This window comes from Bufo bufo, chromosome 1 (assembly GCF_905171765.1).
Source record: "Bufo bufo chromosome 1, aBufBuf1.1, whole genome shotgun sequence".
Lineage (NCBI taxonomy): Eukaryota > Metazoa > Chordata > Amphibia > Anura > Bufonidae > Bufo > Bufo bufo.
Window position 1 is genome coordinate 49804957 of NC_053389.1, and position 16450 is coordinate 49821406.

A 16450-nucleotide genomic window follows, 5' to 3' on the forward strand; every position below is an offset into this window, starting at 1 on the left:
CCACTTGGTAGGTTAAGGGATTAAAAAAAATCTTTTAAAAACTAAACAAGGGCAGAAAGATGGGACATTCACGATCATGTGGTCCTCATCACCAGGGACTACAAAGCTAAAACGAAGACATGTGAAGGGTGCAGGAACGTGCTGACAATAGGGGGGATTAAGACTAGGGCTTTATATTCTAGCTTTAATCTATACTTCATTGGAGTAAAATACATCAAATGTATTAAGACCTGGCCACCTTTGGAAAGTGGAGTGGAAAAAAATACCCTGCAAATTAGGCCTCCTGCACACAAACGTGTGCTGCCCGTTTGATCCGCAATACACGGGCGCCGTTCAGTGGGCATTCCGCATCATGGATGCGGACCCATTCACTTGAATGGGTCCGCAAAACCCGGAGATGCGGAACGGAAGCACGGAACGGAACCCTACGGAAGCACTACGGAGTGCTTCCGTGGGGTTTCGTCCCGTACTTCCGTTCTGCAAAAAGATAGAACATGTCCTATCTTTTTGTGGAACGGCCGAATCGCGGACCCATTAAAGTGAATGGGTCCGCGATCCTCTGCGGCTGCATTTTGTGGGCCGCAGCACGGCCATGGGGCGCACACGTTTGTGTGATGTGCCATAACTTACGACTTTTTAATACCACAAAACTGGTGAAGACTGTTTAATAAATCCCCCCCAATGACTCCTATAAGCAATGGAGCATGCATATGACATGCAATGTACATGCGTGCCATGGACACGGTCCTGTATACAATCTGACATGAGTGCTTGTGCTTTGGAGCCCATGAAGTTGATGCTCCCAGATGAAGGAACCCCCTGTTAGTCCATGATGGGATTATATATTGGGAACTCCAAACCATCCAGTGCCAGACTAATGGACCCTTTGCTGGAACTTATTCTGTCGTGTTCGTTAATACATTTGACAATATTCACATTATACCATGATACCACCGTGTAAGAACCGTCAGGAGAACTAGAGACTGTGACCTGAGAACAAAAAGGCAGGACGGCCATCTGCAGGAGCATCACCAGACACCGCTGACATAAGAGTAGAAGACTACCCTCTAAGATCATACGAAAAACCACCGTAAGCCACACAAATCCTGGTAATCTCGTCGCTTGCAGACAGATCATTACAATCTAGTCTGGCGGAAAAGTAACATTAGATCCAATTATGTAACAAAGGGAATCCCTGTGACATTCACAACTCAGCGCCTCCTAGCACCAGTGAAATAAATACCCACGGTATTATAGCGTTCTCGCCCATAGATAACCTGCCCAGATTTACTAGATCCGCAGGTTCCTCCGTAGACGCAGAGCAGGTGCCGGACGCTTAATTAGATTGTCTCAATTGGGATTTCCACTGTGACTTTTCTCTGATTTCAAGGTGTCCACATCCAAGAACAAAAGAGTTTCCACCACAGCAGGGAAAGGTGTAGGCGTTTCAGATAAAAGTAGATTTTAGTTAAAATAATTTGCTAAACTTTTTAAAAAATAAAATTTCCAGTTAAAATACTGTTCAGTAGTCTCCAGGATCAACAGGAGAGGAAAAACCATGCCTGCCAAGCACACTGCATGTACGGTCGCCAGTCTCATTGCATGTAGGGGTACTGCCACTCATTTAAAGGAACATGGGTTTCCTTGATGACCTGTGGTGACGTCCAGCGCAGAATGTAGTGCGGACCCCCAGGCTTGTCATTTGTTCCTGTTGAAAAAGTTGAATTATTATATTGTCCATATAATATAGAGAAATACGGTATACAGAAGATGCTAATATTTACAATTTGTGTTAAATTTCATATACAAATACAAGCTATATCCAAAACAGAGTACATTGCTGATCTTTTAGTGATCCTGTATTTTACTCTAGAGCTGCACTCCTCATTCTGCTGCTGGAGTCACTGTATACATATGTTACATTGCTTATTCTGTACTGATCCTGAGTTACATCCTGTATTATACTTCAGAGCTGCACTCACTATTCTGCTGGTGCAGTCACTGTGTACATACATTACTTATCCTGTACTGATCCAGAGTTACATCCTGTGTTATACTCCAGAGCTGTACTCACTGTTCTGCTGGTGCAGTCACTGTGTACATACATTACATTACTTATCCTGTACTGATCCTGAGTTACATCCTGTATTATACTCCAGAGCTGCACTCACTATTCTGCTGGTGCAGTCACTGTGTACATACATTACTTATCCTGTACTGATCCAGAGTTACATCCTGTATTATACTCCAGAGCTGCACTCACTATTCTGCTGGTGCAGTCACTGTGTACATACATTACATTACTTATCCTGTACTGATCCTGAGTTACATCCTGTATTATACTCCAGAGCTGCACTCACTATTCTGCTGGTGCAGTCACTGTGTACATACATTACATTACTTATCCTGTACTGATCCTGAGTTACATCCTGCATTATACTCCAGAGCTGCACTCACTATTCTGCTGGTGCAGTCACTGTGTACATACATTACATCACTTATCCTGTACTGATCCTGAGTTATATCCTGTATTATACTCCAGAGCTGCACTCACTATTCTGCTGGTGCAGTCACTGTTTACATACATTACTTATCCTGTACTGATCCTGAGTTACATCCTGTATTATACTCCAGAGCTGCACTCACTATTCTGCTGGTGCAGTCACTGTGTACATACATTACATTACTCATCCGGTACTGATCCAGAGTTACATCCTGTGTTATACTCCAGAGCTGTACTCACTATTCTGCTGGTGCAGTCACTGTGTACATACATTACATTACTTATCCTGTACTGATCCTGAGTTACATCATGTATTATACTCCAGAGCTGCACTCACTATTCTGCAGGTGCAGTCACTGTGTACATACATTACATTACTTATCCTGTACTGATCCTGAGTTACATCCTGTATTATACTCCAGAGCGGCACTCACTATACTGCTGGTGCAGTCACTGTGTACATACATTACTTATCCTGTACTGATCCTGAGTTACATCCTGTATTATACTCCAGTGCTGCACTCACTATTCTGCTGGTGGAGTCACTGTGTACATACAATACTTATCTCGTGCTCATGCTGTATTATAATCCACAGTCATCCCCTGACAGTATAGTTGAGCTCATATAAAGTTTGGGGAGGGGGACTCCTCTGGTGACAGAGTAAGCATGGTGCAGACCCTGAACAAGCAGTGAATGCTGGGAGATTTCTGCTTTAAACCGTCTGTGGCTACTCTACCTCAGTGTCTGATCTGTAGCTGCACTGTGTGACAAACTCCGCTCTTGTGAGTTTTCCACGAGTACTTGGAGAGGACTACTTGCCAGCCTCTTACCATGTGATTACGGTCCCATGTTGAATGCACCGGTTTTATGCAATAGCTGCATAGTTATATAAGTTCATGTATTTTGCTGTCTTTTGCTACCATGTGGCTAATGGAGTCTTGCCCCTGTCCTTGGGAGATAAGTGGATCACTTCTCAATTGTCTCCAGGACAAAAGACTGTGTAGAACCGGTTTTGGACAGAAAAGCCATGAGTACAGCCAGGCCAAAGAGACTTTTACTAACTTTTGAACTCCTGGTCTAATTCGTGTCATTTTGGGATGTGTTAAATGTCTATGTGTACTGTAAAGGGTGGGACATTGTATATTTGAGTAAGTCATGTCTGTCCTATTGTCTCCCCGTGTTTATTGGCGATTTCCCTTTGTCCTGAGAGATAATTGAATTACACCTCGGTTGTCTCCAGGACAGAAGACATTGTGTATTGTCCTGCCTGGGATAATTATGTTAACCATTGTGTACCATAATTATATCACAGGCAGAGGGGAGGATGTTATGTGGGTTGTAACCTTTGTGTTATGGGTTAATGTATGTTTATTGTGGGTGATAAAAGAAAGTGTAGTTTTGAATGCCTGTGTTGCTTCCAGTAAAGTCTTTTCCAGCATTCAGCTTTGGCTCATGTATGGACCTATTTGGCGATACCAGCGATACTGGCGATACCGGCGATAATAGCGATTCATTGCTCTGTGGATTATTTGGCTGTGCTATTTCATGGGAAGAAGGGAATACTAGACGGTGACACAGATGATACCGTCACACACTGTAACAAGCGTCCTGAGCGGCATCTCCTTCTCGATCTAGAAAGATCATAATTCTTTAACTCACCTGACGCACGGGATCCTCCAAAGGGCTGCTGCGCCACCACTGCCCCCGTGGACTTATCATTGATGTAAAAGTTTCCAGCAGCGTTCCTCAGGGCTGCAGTCGCCTCCTGCACAGCGTTCCTGAGAACAAATGGCAAAATGAAAGCTCGTGAATCCAAGTAAAATGTCATTACACAAACCAAAAACCGCAGTGCGATTACATCAGTTTTGTCACATCCGCTTGGCCCAGTCCTGTAGTGATGTCAGCTCCTGCTATTCTAATAGTTTGCTACAATGTATCAGCCTGGGTTCTAATTGTATCCAGATTAGATACAATATGACAAACCTTCAGCTGTGAGAACTATTAGGTCTGATGTTGATTTTAATATTGTGGCGGACATGCCCCCAGAATCGGCCATCACTATCCTATCGGCGGGGGTCTGACACCCCGCACCCCCACCGATCAGCTGTAACTCTGTTGCAGAAACTACACCAATCCGTCCATTGTGTAGTGGACAGAGATGGATAGAGAGAAGTAAATGGGAGCAGCACTGCAGTGATAGCTCCGTCCACAGTACAGGCTGCAGAGCAGCTGATCCGAGGGGGTGAAGGGTGTTGGACCGCCGCCAATCTTCTAGTGATGCCCTGGCCAACCATCTAATGTATGGGGCCTTCCAACTCTCCCTGGTGGCGGATGTTGGAGAGACTGTCCGGGTGTTTTGTTCTCAGGAAGGTGTCTGGTAGCTGCTTCCATGCCTTCCAGCCTTCAGGACACATGCATGCTCAGCCAGGCCGAGTAGATGTGGACAGGTCAGTCAGGGCAGATCTAATGTGTGTGTCCAGCGTCTCGCTGAAAGACCTACTCGATTATTGTCTGCAGGTCAGGTGAGACAATCACTCTTTTAAATTGAGCAGCTCCAAGATATTTGACTCTTTTAATGTACTTTGGAAGGGAGTTGATCATTAACCTGACTCGTGTGCACTTCCAGTAATAAAGTCATTTACAGCACACAAATCAGGAGACGATAAATCTACAGGGTGCTGGGTGCCAGGGTCTTATTATCAGACATGAGAGTCCATAAAGTATCCTGATAAATAACCGGAGTAAGATATGTGGCATCATCCTCCTCCCGGGTCAGACAGTAGCACAGATGAGTCGCATAAAACCTCTGCAGCCCCTCAATGCCATTCTGTGTGGCCCCAACTACCAGGAGACAGGAATGCTTGCTTGTGTGTGGCGGATCACATGTAGTCTCCCTGCAGGGCAAGTACTAATGGTGCATTGTGCCGCCATCTCTGGAGAATGGGTGTCTGGACCCGTTTGGCACTCCAGAACAGAGTATGAGTTAGGACTGGCCGGTCTGTACACATGGCTTTCTCCCTTATAGTTTATGGGAATTAGAAATGCTACGCGGTTACCCCTAATCTATAATGGGAAAAGCCATGAGCATGGTCTCCTCTTTGGAATGCTGATTGGGGGGGGGGGGGGGTGTAGGAGACCCCCATTCTCCCAATAAATGGGATTTCTGCACCAGTCAGCTTATACATGTGCCCTAAATGTCTCAGATGGTAATATATAGTGTTATCTGTCATTCTAATCCTGCCTGTGATGACAAGCAGATAACTGCAAGTAAAGAGGCGCCTATTGGCCGGTGTGAAAACTGAAAGATTTTTACGGTTTTTGTTTAAAAATAGATATTGACATGGAAAATTTAAAATAACTTCACAATTTTTTTTTAAATCTGTGATTTAAACAATAGGTCATTTTCTGATGACACATTCCCTTTAGATTTTATTGTGGCCCTTGGAACAGAAAAGGTTTTGCACCCCTGCTCTAGACCAAGAAGGCCGACTATGCCATTACATGATGATCATTTAGCTACTGGCACGGGGCCTCTGATCGCCGCTCCATGGCTCTATTAGGGGATATTCAGATGAATACGACAGTCACAAAAAAGTCTGCATATGCATCGTGTGCATACACCATGAAGGCAACTTGAAAAAAAAAAAAGTGGTCACCACACAGCAAGTACTCACTTATCCTGTGCAAACACCGCCCCCGTGAGGGCATAAGGGGAAGTGGAGTCTATCAGCTGCAGAACCTCTTTGTACTTATTCTCTGGATAGACATAAAGAGTTAACACGGGTCCAAAGATTTCCTGCAGGAAAAATAAAGATAGGAGAGGGGGTGAGTGAAATGCAGGAACGTCTTCAGTGCTGACTTCAGGGCGATCCTGCGCCCCGTATCGGATCAGGGTTTAAAGGGGTTTTCCAGGTATACAATATTGATGGCTTATCCTAGGATAGGTCATCAAAGTCGGATCTGTGGGGGTCCGACAGTATGCGATTAGGAAGCCACGTTACCTCGGACATTATTTTCTCTTTGGGATCTTTGCTCTCGATAATTGTGGGCTCCACAAAATAACCAACGCTGTCGTCGCATTTTCCTCCTGCCAAGACGGTAAGATTGGGAGACCCCCGAGCGTGTTTTATCCAGCCCTGGATCCGTCTGAATGACTAAAGGAAGGAGACAATGGTCACACCAGCCTCAGAAGTGACAAACAGTCCTCCGCTGCTACACTTGTATCCATAGGTCGTTACTGTCGCCATAAAGTAATTAGAATATAGGATTCCTCATAGTAATAATTATGGAGCATCTCTACTTACCGTACATCTCTGTGCCATTCCTCTGTTATTTCTCCTGAAAATTTACGACTGAAATCTACAACTGGGTGTTAACATTCCCCCCGTTAACAGGGTGTGTCCCTACACAGTCTGACACCAGCAGCACTGATTGGACAGGGTCCACTATGTAGGGATTTTCCTCCAACTAGTAACACACAATTGTTAATTAAAGCGTACCTGAGTTTTCAAAAAAACTTTGCATAATGACTATGCTTCTTTGTACAATCATAACTGTAAAGAAACAGGTCTTTTTAGGCCATAGTATTCCCTGTTTCAGCTGCACAGCTAGATGCACTTCACTCAGAAGCAGGGGGCATATCCCTTCTGTGAAATCTGCCAGCGCAGTACTATTGTGACATCATTTCCCTTCCTTCCCACTGTTTGTTTTCAGCTCCGCAGCTCACAGGATAGTTAAGGAGGGGCAGATCACACTTAGACTCAGTTCACACTTCAGTTATTTCCATCAGTCATTGTGAACCAAAACCAGGCGTAATGGAAAGATCTGCACCTGTTCTGTGTTTTTGACCCGCACCTGGTTTTGGCTCTCAAAAGCTGGTGGAAATAACTGAAGTGTGAACTTGGCCTTACACACACAGGAGGCTCCTGTGATCTTCAGAAGCGGTTCTTTTATCAGGCTCCGCTAGTTCTGACACGCTCCCATTTCCTGTGACTCTTACTAGGAACCGATCTTGTCTGACGACACGCGGTGGACTGCCCATTAGGAAGCGAGACCCCTGGAGGCCATGACTTGACAGCTGCAGGCAGATTTTTTTTAAATGAAATTTTTAGGAATTTGCTAGTTACACCACACGCTATTAAATGAAATTGTGTGAAAGTACAGTGACTCTAAGTCATAAATTTCCAGGAGGAATAACAGAGTGGGGCACGACACATGAGGGACACAGGTAGTTACCAAAATAGACATGTCTGTAGTGCTGACGGGTAAAAAGACACATGCACAATATTATTACTGCCTAGAAAGTAGACCAGGCAGTACCTGCGGTGGCGCAGGCTGATGGATACGGGCATACTGATTGACACATTAGGCATTTATGCCACTGCTTGGTTGACTTACTTTAGGCTAGTATTGTGTAGGAAGGACCCCACTTAAATCTGTCACATAGATGGGTGTCCTTATGCACACGGAATACCCCCTTATGGTTTTATTCCGGATCGCTGTGTCCTACCCCGCTAATGCCATGTGATATACACTCCTGTAATGAAAACCCGGGCAGACAGCAGGATTCCGGTACTTGCCTTTTCATCAATAACGGCGGACATGAAGGTGCTGAAGTCGTCTGCAGGCTGGGAATTAAAGCAGAGAATATCAGGATCCAACACTTCATTAATTTGTTACCCAAAGCTCCTAACGGCTTGTCACGGATCAAAAAGCAGAGCGAGAACATGGACTAAATCCTCCCCCCACCTCCAGCTTCTAAAATTACACTTCCCACCTGACAAGGAACGGACATTTCTATTCAATTAACGTATCGGGTTAACGGCTACTTACAATAAATTCCTGCCGCATTCCCTAACTCTTCATTTTCTCTTCCTCCCTGACAGGATAAGAGAAGGCGGATGGTTCAGCAGGTATTAGCTGTGGCCTAACGCAGCCTCTAATCCCATCAGACACCCGCTGAGCTCCGAAGGAAAAAAAATTAAAAAAAACCTTACGAGAGGTGGAAATCCGCACTCACATTTCCCACTTTGATCTTGCCGTGTTCCTCCATCAGTCGAGCTTTGATCTGGGGCCACAGAGAGTCGGGGACGTAGAGCCGGGAACAGGCCGAGCACTTCTGACCGCTGTACTCGAAGGCCGAGCGGATCACGCCATTCACTGCGCTTTCCACGTCAGCAGACTTGTGTACAAAATGGAAGTTTTTTCCTCCGCATTCTGCGTATGAAATACATCCCGCTTTTAATGCCTGCCTTAGGTGTGACTGTAGTAAAAAGGGGTTGTATCATCTCATACATTGGGGCACATATCTTTCGCTCTGGCTGTCCTGGTGGTCTTTGATTCCAGTGCTGCAGCAATGACATACCTGACTATACTGCCTGACACCTGAGGCCATGGATTGGCTCCAGTGGTCGCATGGAGAAGTCATTGCTGCAGTGTTGGAAAGAAAGACGACCGGAGCAACAGCGCAGGCGAATATTGCTTTATTTTTTATTCCCGGTCATCAGCTCAATTTTGGGGTCTTAGAAAACCATTTAAGGATCTCTGCCTATCACAAGGAGGACTGAAAAAACTGTGGATCTACGGGGTCAAGAAAATCAAAAATAGCATAGAAACCAGGGAAAGAAAACCACCAGCTGGCATAGGCCAGGGACGGGCAAACTGCGGCTCTCCAGCTGTTGTAAAACTACAAATCCCATCATGCCCTGCTGTAGGCAGACGGGGCATACTGGGAGTTGTAGTTTTACAACAGCTGGAGCGACGCAGTTTGCCCATCCCTGGCATAGGCAATCTAAGCCTGTGAGTCTGACATTGGGGGAGGGGAGGAATGGGCTTACTTGGAATCGCCCCTCAATTTTTGGATTTTACATGGAGCTAAGCTTTAGCTGGTGTACAAGTGTAATGCGTCTGTGCTGTCCTGACAGTGTATCTGCCTGGAGTTCAGGCTGTTCAGCTCACGGACGGTTGTCTAGACTGGACACAACTGTAACAAGCCCTCTGCTGTGAGAAGTAAAAGGTATTCTTTAGGTTTGCAGCCTATGGATGAAGATACCCTTTTAACATTATGGGGCTGACTTTCCATGTAACATAGGGTTAGAGTCTTGAGACGTATATATTGTCACACATCATGGACGTGCGTCTGGTGAACGGTATCTCACCTCCTGCTAAGCGCGGGAATGTCCGATACCGCTCCAGGTTCTCGGAGACTTGTTTCCAGAGGCGCCTGAAGGTTCTGAGTAAAAGAATAAAATGTGCAAAAAGTTTAAAACGTTTGAAATGAAGGCGAAAACAAAAAAAACACGCACTTTGAAGTTTTAATCTCCTTTTAGTTTTCATTATAAGATGTTGACGAATGTTGTTCAGACATCTCCTGCTTGTTCAGTGTCTGCACACAGTTTGCTCCGGTGCTTTGCATTCTCGGAAGTGTCCTCTTTCCACAGTCCTCTAAGACCGGAAAAAACGGACAAACCCGGCTGCATGACAGGAGCTCAGCTGCGATGTTAGGTCGGGGAATGTCAGTCCATAAGCTTGCTGACTGTTTCTAGTAACAATCAGCAGCACTGGATGATATCATCTGCCCACAGAACATCAGCTGCAAACTGTAGTGCAATGTAAGCGAAATCGCACAGCGCAGGAAATGTCTGGGGCGGCTCCAGTACTTACGGCACACTCCCGGTGAAGTTAATTCCGCTCAGGTGCTCCGAACTGGTGACAGTGTCGCCAAACACGGGGCCATCGGCCGGCACAAATTGTATAATGTTAGGGGGAAGGCCGGCTTCTAGAAGGATCTTATACACGGCGTAATTGGACAGCATGGCCGTATCACTGGGCTTCCACAGGACCACGTTACCCTGGCACAAGAAAAAAAAATCTATTCAGGTCAAAGAAAAGTTTTTGACATGTTCCCTTTAACAAGTTGTCCCATTAAGACATCTTACCTCCACATCCACTGGATAGGGGTAAGTGTCAGATCGGGGCGGGTCCGACTGCTGGGGCCCTCTCCTCACAGATCATGAGAACAGGGGCCCCTACTCCCCGTTGGAATGGAATGCACGCTGCTGCTTCATTCAGCTCTATGGGGCTGCCGGAGATAGCGGAGTACAAGCGCTCGGCAATCTCCGGCAGTTCCATAGAGTTGAATGGAGCGGCGGGCACGCGTGCGTCTGCTGCTCCATTCCAACAGGACGCATAGGCCTCCATTCTCCGGATCGGTGAGGGGCACAGCCGATTAGACGCATCAGATAGGGGATAAGTTGTCTTAATGGAGTAACCCCTTTAAATGTCCACAAGCAGGGCTGCGCCGTGTATTGGTGTATGTATCAGCCAGGAGTCCAGGATGGCAGAGATTTGTGCTGCTGCTGCAGAGTTTAGCTCACGGAGGACTGACTGGATTTGATGCAGTTGTGACAAACCCTCAGCGGGACTGGGATTTCAGGCTGAAGGGAAACTGGATACAACTGTAAATGGCTTTAGATGTTAGGATTAGTGTTGAGCGAACTTCTGTTTTAAGTTCGGCGTCCAAAGTTCTGCTTCCGGTTAGCGAAGAATCCCGATATGGATTCCGAATTCCGTTGTGGTCCGTGGTAGCGGAATCAATAATTGGCCATTATTGATTCCGCTACCACGGACCACAACGGAATTCGGAATCCATATCGGGATTCTCCGCTAACCGGAAGTCGAACTTTAGACGCCGAACTTAAAACAGAAGTTCGCTCAACACTAGTTAGGATACGTCCACACTGGGTATATAATGCAGTAGAAATTACTTGCAGATTTTGCCGTGGAAGTGGCTAATTCTGCACAGCGCTGTGGATTCGCCACATGCAAAAATGTGATGGCAAATCCGCAGCGTATCCGCCATGTGCGAACCTGGTAGAAATAAGGAAATAAGGACTCCATCAGAATACACGCCGATTATACAACGTGATATCCTATAGAGAAGAACAGGATCCATCAAAGGCTGCGACCGCCTCCCTCACATTACCGTGTCAGAAACTGTACTGACAAGCACAAAAGTGAAGCCGTCCTGATCCATGTTGTGCAGCGGCGCAGAATCAGACATTGCACCTGCGAATCATTTCTACTCGTATCCATTGTGCAGGTGACACGACACCTGATCTTAATTACCGGCCCCCTCCTCGCCGCTCACACACTACCCTGTACTTATCTGGACGGGGGAAGACTTTCCCATCGGAACAAGGTGACGGAGATAAAACACTAATAAAATATGTGCAAATACCAGGAGATTAACCAGCGGCGAGGATTACAGTAGTCATTAGAGCTTGAGGGGGAGGGGAGGTTTCAAAGTAGAAACACAATAAGTAGTCGCTGGTCATGAAAGTTACTAAAGGGCATGTTCACACAGAATGGATTTGCTACAGATTTGCCACAGCAGATTGGCATCCGATCTGCCATAATGTTTCACAGTAGCAGCAAAGTCATTGAAATTTAAAGGGCATCTGTCAGCAGTTTTGTTCCTATGACACTTGGCAGCTGAAGGCATCTGTGTTGGTCCCGTGGTCATATGTGCCCGCATTGCCGAGAAAGATGAAAGTTTTATTATAAGCAAATGAGCCTCAAGGAGCAACGGGGGCGTTGCCGTTACACTTAGAGGCTCTGCTGTCTCTGCAACTGGCGACATTTGGTTGCAGGCCATCCAATTCACGGGAATACAGCAACCTCAGTGCCTCCCTATTGGAGACTAGGATTCGTGCTGCTGCTCTACTATTGTGTGACGGAACATGTCGCCTGTAGGCTGGTATGTTTCATCATCTTCCTCAATTCCTGCCACTATACCCACCGCACGTAACGCGAACTGTTAACACCGCACATCAGATCCGAGGACTGATGGGAATGGTGGCCGGTCACACAGCTGGCACTTCCGGTAATATGTAAGAGAAGCCATCTGCTGCTTAGCCTCCGTTCACACAAGATAATTCAAATTTAGTTTTTGTCTGATATATGAACATTTGCTGTCCCATAAGTACACTGATACACTGTAACGATGCAAGCCGCACTGAAATCCAACAATGGCCAGTGGCAGGAACGGATATATAGGAGCCCCGAAATGCGTCTAGTATTTTATACATTTATTTTGTGGCATCCCCAATAGCTTCCTACTATATCTCTACCATGTGCAATTAAAACCAAGGGGTCACCATCCTCTTCAACATTGGGATATGCATGAACACTATACCAGTCCATCACACAGACTGATGAGGAGAAGGTCTCTTTGGGCAGATCAGTGGACACTAAAATTTACTTTTATGTTCTACAAAGTGCATTTTCATTTCATCCGTGGTTGTTTTAACTAGTTATTTTATACAGGGCTACTTTTAACTAAATCCATTATCATCCCATTAGGTGGTGTTTGTGCTTGGGGAGCCCACATTTTATTTATGTGGCTTAAAGGCTATGTACATCTTTGGAGGCAATTTTTGTTTATGATTGCATTTTATTCATTTTTGGCTAAAAATCATATTTTCAATTGGCCTGGATTAAAAATATTGAGCCGTTCTCTTACAAAGGGTTAACTGTTTTTCTAACTGTGTGACTGGTACTTTCAATAAACCTCATCTCTAAACTACTAAACACTTATTTAAGCCACATTCTTATCAGTAAGATAAGAACTGAGCTACAATGAGTGTTTATAATGTCTCAGATGATGGAAAAGGCAGAAAATCCCCAGGCAGCTACTAGAGCATCTCGGCTCTGTACACAAAAAAGAGCTCCATATTTTTAATAAAGACTAGGGTTGAGCGAACCCGTGGAAGTTCGGGTTCGCCGGGTCCGTCCGAACTTCAGGTCAAACCCAGACCCCATGTAAGTTAATGGGGACCCGAACTTCACTTTATTATTTTCCGTTATAACGGAAAACAATAGCATTCTTAAAACAAAATGCTAAATAAAATGTCTACTGAGGGGTTAAAAATAAAACTCACCTCATCCACTTGATCGAGACATTTTTGTAAGCATTCTGTTTTAAGAATGCTATTGTTTTCCGTTATAACCATGTTATAATAGAAAATAATAAAATCATCCGAACACCGAACCCGAACTTCAGTTAAAAAAAAGTCCGGGTCCGGGTACCCGAACTAGCATAGTTCGGTACGAATCCGAACTTTGCAGTTCGGGTTCGCTGAACTCTAATAATGACCGATTGAAAAAATGATTTTAGGCTCAAAATAAGTACAGTGCAATAATAAAATAAAAAATGTGCCCCCAAGATGTACATAGCCCCTTTACATGACCCATAGCAAGCGATAGTTGGGAAGGAAGCATTCCTTAATGACAATCGCCACTCATTCACATGCAGCGATCTCCTCCACAGTATGGGGAGGAGTGATTGCTGATGCCATCGCTCATCCCCATACTGAATCATTATTTGCCGGCAGCAGAGAGCTGTATAGACACCATGATCTGCTGCCGGTGTTCTGCCAGATTCCTATACCCGGAAGTGACGCGGCCGCACCGGAATCAGCAGATCCACACGCGAAACCGTACACACTCAGGGGTAGGTAGATTTTTCAGTGCAAAATGTTCCATCAGATCTCCCTACCCCTGAGTGCGCACATGCGGACACATCATCTGGAGCAGTTCAGCCTCACCACATAGCAGACCTGAGTACATGCAAATTAAGTAGGTGCTTCTCCCGGGTCGGTGCAATTATTTTTACGAATCCAGTGGATCTGCGCTTGCGCAGATCCACACACACCCTTCTCCAGCCGATTCCGGTGTGGCCGCGTCACTTCCGGGTATAGCATTCTGCCAAGGTATAGGAATCTGGCAGAACACCGGCAAATGACGATTTAGGCGACCACACCAACGATCTTATTACCCGATGAATAAGCATTGTGCTTCTTCATCAAGTGATCGGCGAAACCTTTACACAGGCCGATTATCACTAACGAGTGTCCTAGCTCTACCATTGCTTGGACTATCAATTACTATTGGTGAGACGCTTATTTGTCTGCATTTCTATAAAGGGTTTGCATTGCATTTCTCTGGTGCTGCAGTCTGTATCCCAGGTATAGGGTTACAGCGTATACAAACCTCCGGAGCTGAACTCACCATCAAGGCCGGAGCACCAGCTAAGTTCCCACCAATAGCGGTGAAATTAAACGGAGAGACTGCGGCAACAAAACCCTATGGAGGAAAAGAGGAATTAGCAAGATCTGCACTCATTTAGTTTGAGGTATCTAGTCCATAGCCTTAATGGGCATTTACCTCCAGGCCCCTGTACACCATGGTGTTGGTGCTGATGGGCACGCTGATCGGTTGTTCGTGTTGCAGCTGCAGGGCGAACTTGGCATTGAACCGGAAAAAGTCGATGAGTTCGGGAGCAGCGTCGATTTCGGCCTGGATGACCGTCTTACCCTAAAAGACAAATTATAGCTCATCGTGAGATTGGATTTTTCTGATCTTCGAAAATTCGAATCAACCATAAAGGGACTTTATATAAAGTTACAATAATTTATACAGAGACTGATCGCTTACAGTTCGGTTGCGGTTACATGAACGATCCGTTGCGACGGCCCCTGTGATATGTCGGGTTGAAAAATGTCCGCTGTGGTCAGAGGTAACTACATGTGTATAAGGGGTGATTGTGCACTGTGGCATAAATGGACATGCTGTGGACTTGAAATCAGCACCAAAGGTCCGTTTATGCTGCACATTTTTTGGATGTGGATTTAATTTAATGCTTATCTTTTTTTCTGAAGTCAATGGGAGCAGCTCTGCAGTAAAGAGCTCAGTCCACTACAAGGTATAAGGAGCTAGGATGGCCTGTCCCGAATGACAGAGGACAACCACCTTTAGAGAGGTTTGCCATGTTTTAAAGTTATCCCTTATCTACAGGATTGGGGATAGCTAACTGATCAGTGGGGGTCCGACCACTGGGACCCCTACCGATCCTGCAAACGGGGGTCCCGTTCCGCATGTGCAGTCTTCTATCCTGAAAACATGACCGGTAGGTGGGCCCTGAGGACTGGAGGTGGGGAACACTGCTCTATAGGACTACCAGAGGTACCCGAGTACAGCACTCAGCTATCCCGGCGGTCCCATAGAGAGAAAAAACGGAGAAGCCTGCTGCTCCATCAGGACGGGGAATGGGACCCCTGTTCTCAGGATCTAGGAGGGCCCAGCGGTCCCGTGGAAAGAGGATAACTTGAAAACTTGGCACAACCGCTTTACATTGCAAATTATACTGTGTCCTTAAGGGGGTTAAAGGGGTATTCAGTTGTTAAAAGTTATCCTCTATCCACAAGATAAGGAATAACTATTAGATCAGTAGAGATCCTACCACTGGGACCGCCACCGATCACGAGAACAGGTACCCCTCACAGCAGCGGGTCGAGCCTGCACTGCTGCTCCATTCATCTCTACGGAGACAGCCAAGTACAGCTGTCCTCCATTTCCGGAACGATCCTAGAGATGAACGGAGCGACTGGTCACATGCCCAACATGCTGCCCCGTTCACTTCGGCGGCAGGGGCAGGGTTCATCGTGTAATATGATCGTTTGTGCGGTCACCTATATGGTCGCTTGCCGGCGGCAGATCGTGCTGTCTAATGACACTCTGCTGCTGCTGGCAAATAATGATTCTGTATGGGGACGAGCGATGGCATTAGTGATCACTTCTCCCCATACTGTGGAGGGGATCACTGAATGCAATAGCATCCGTCTCCTCCACTGAAGAGCAGGCGATCGCCAGGAAGGAACGCTTCCGTCCTGACAATCGCCTGCTAAATTGTCCGGTGTAAAGGGGCCTTTAGAATGGGTTCCTTATTTTGATTAAATCATTTTGATATGTAACATGTAAAGTCTCAAAGTGTTTGCATTGAGAGGTGTTTTTTATTTATTTTTATTTCCCCCCCTCCCTTATTTTTTGCAAGACCAGCAGAGCTTTTTAGTGTCACCATTTAATATTCCATACAACGCAGCGGAGAG

At 45.8% G+C, this 16450-nt stretch overlaps 1 protein-coding gene across 2 annotated transcripts in view; it reads right to left on the minus strand.

The window, feature by feature from the left end:
* Positions 1–896: 896 nt before the first annotated feature.
* ALDH4A1 (aldehyde dehydrogenase 4 family member A1) overlaps positions 897–16450 on the minus strand; it is a 30915-nt gene continuing 15361 nt past the window's right edge. The window contains exons 6-15 of one of the 2 annotated variants that reach the window (XM_040423175.1): positions 14730–14879; positions 14574–14648; positions 10167–10354; positions 9662–9735; positions 8524–8720; positions 8084–8131; positions 6506–6658; positions 6179–6300; positions 4164–4282; positions 897–1708 (exon numbers count right to left, since the gene is read on the minus strand). In XM_040423175.1, the coding sequence (XP_040279109.1) occupies positions 1596–1708; positions 4164–4282; positions 6179–6300; positions 6506–6658; positions 8084–8131; positions 8524–8720; positions 9662–9735; positions 10167–10354; positions 14574–14648; positions 14730–14879 (1239 nt within the window). In that variant the 3' untranslated portion in view covers positions 897–1595. Of the gene's footprint in view, positions 1709–3216; positions 3264–4109; positions 4283–6178; positions 6301–6505; positions 6659–8083; positions 8132–8523; positions 8721–9661; positions 9736–10166; positions 10355–14573; positions 14649–14729; positions 14880–16450 lie in introns of those variants that run through there. The other variant, XM_040423185.1, reaches the window with a different exon arrangement.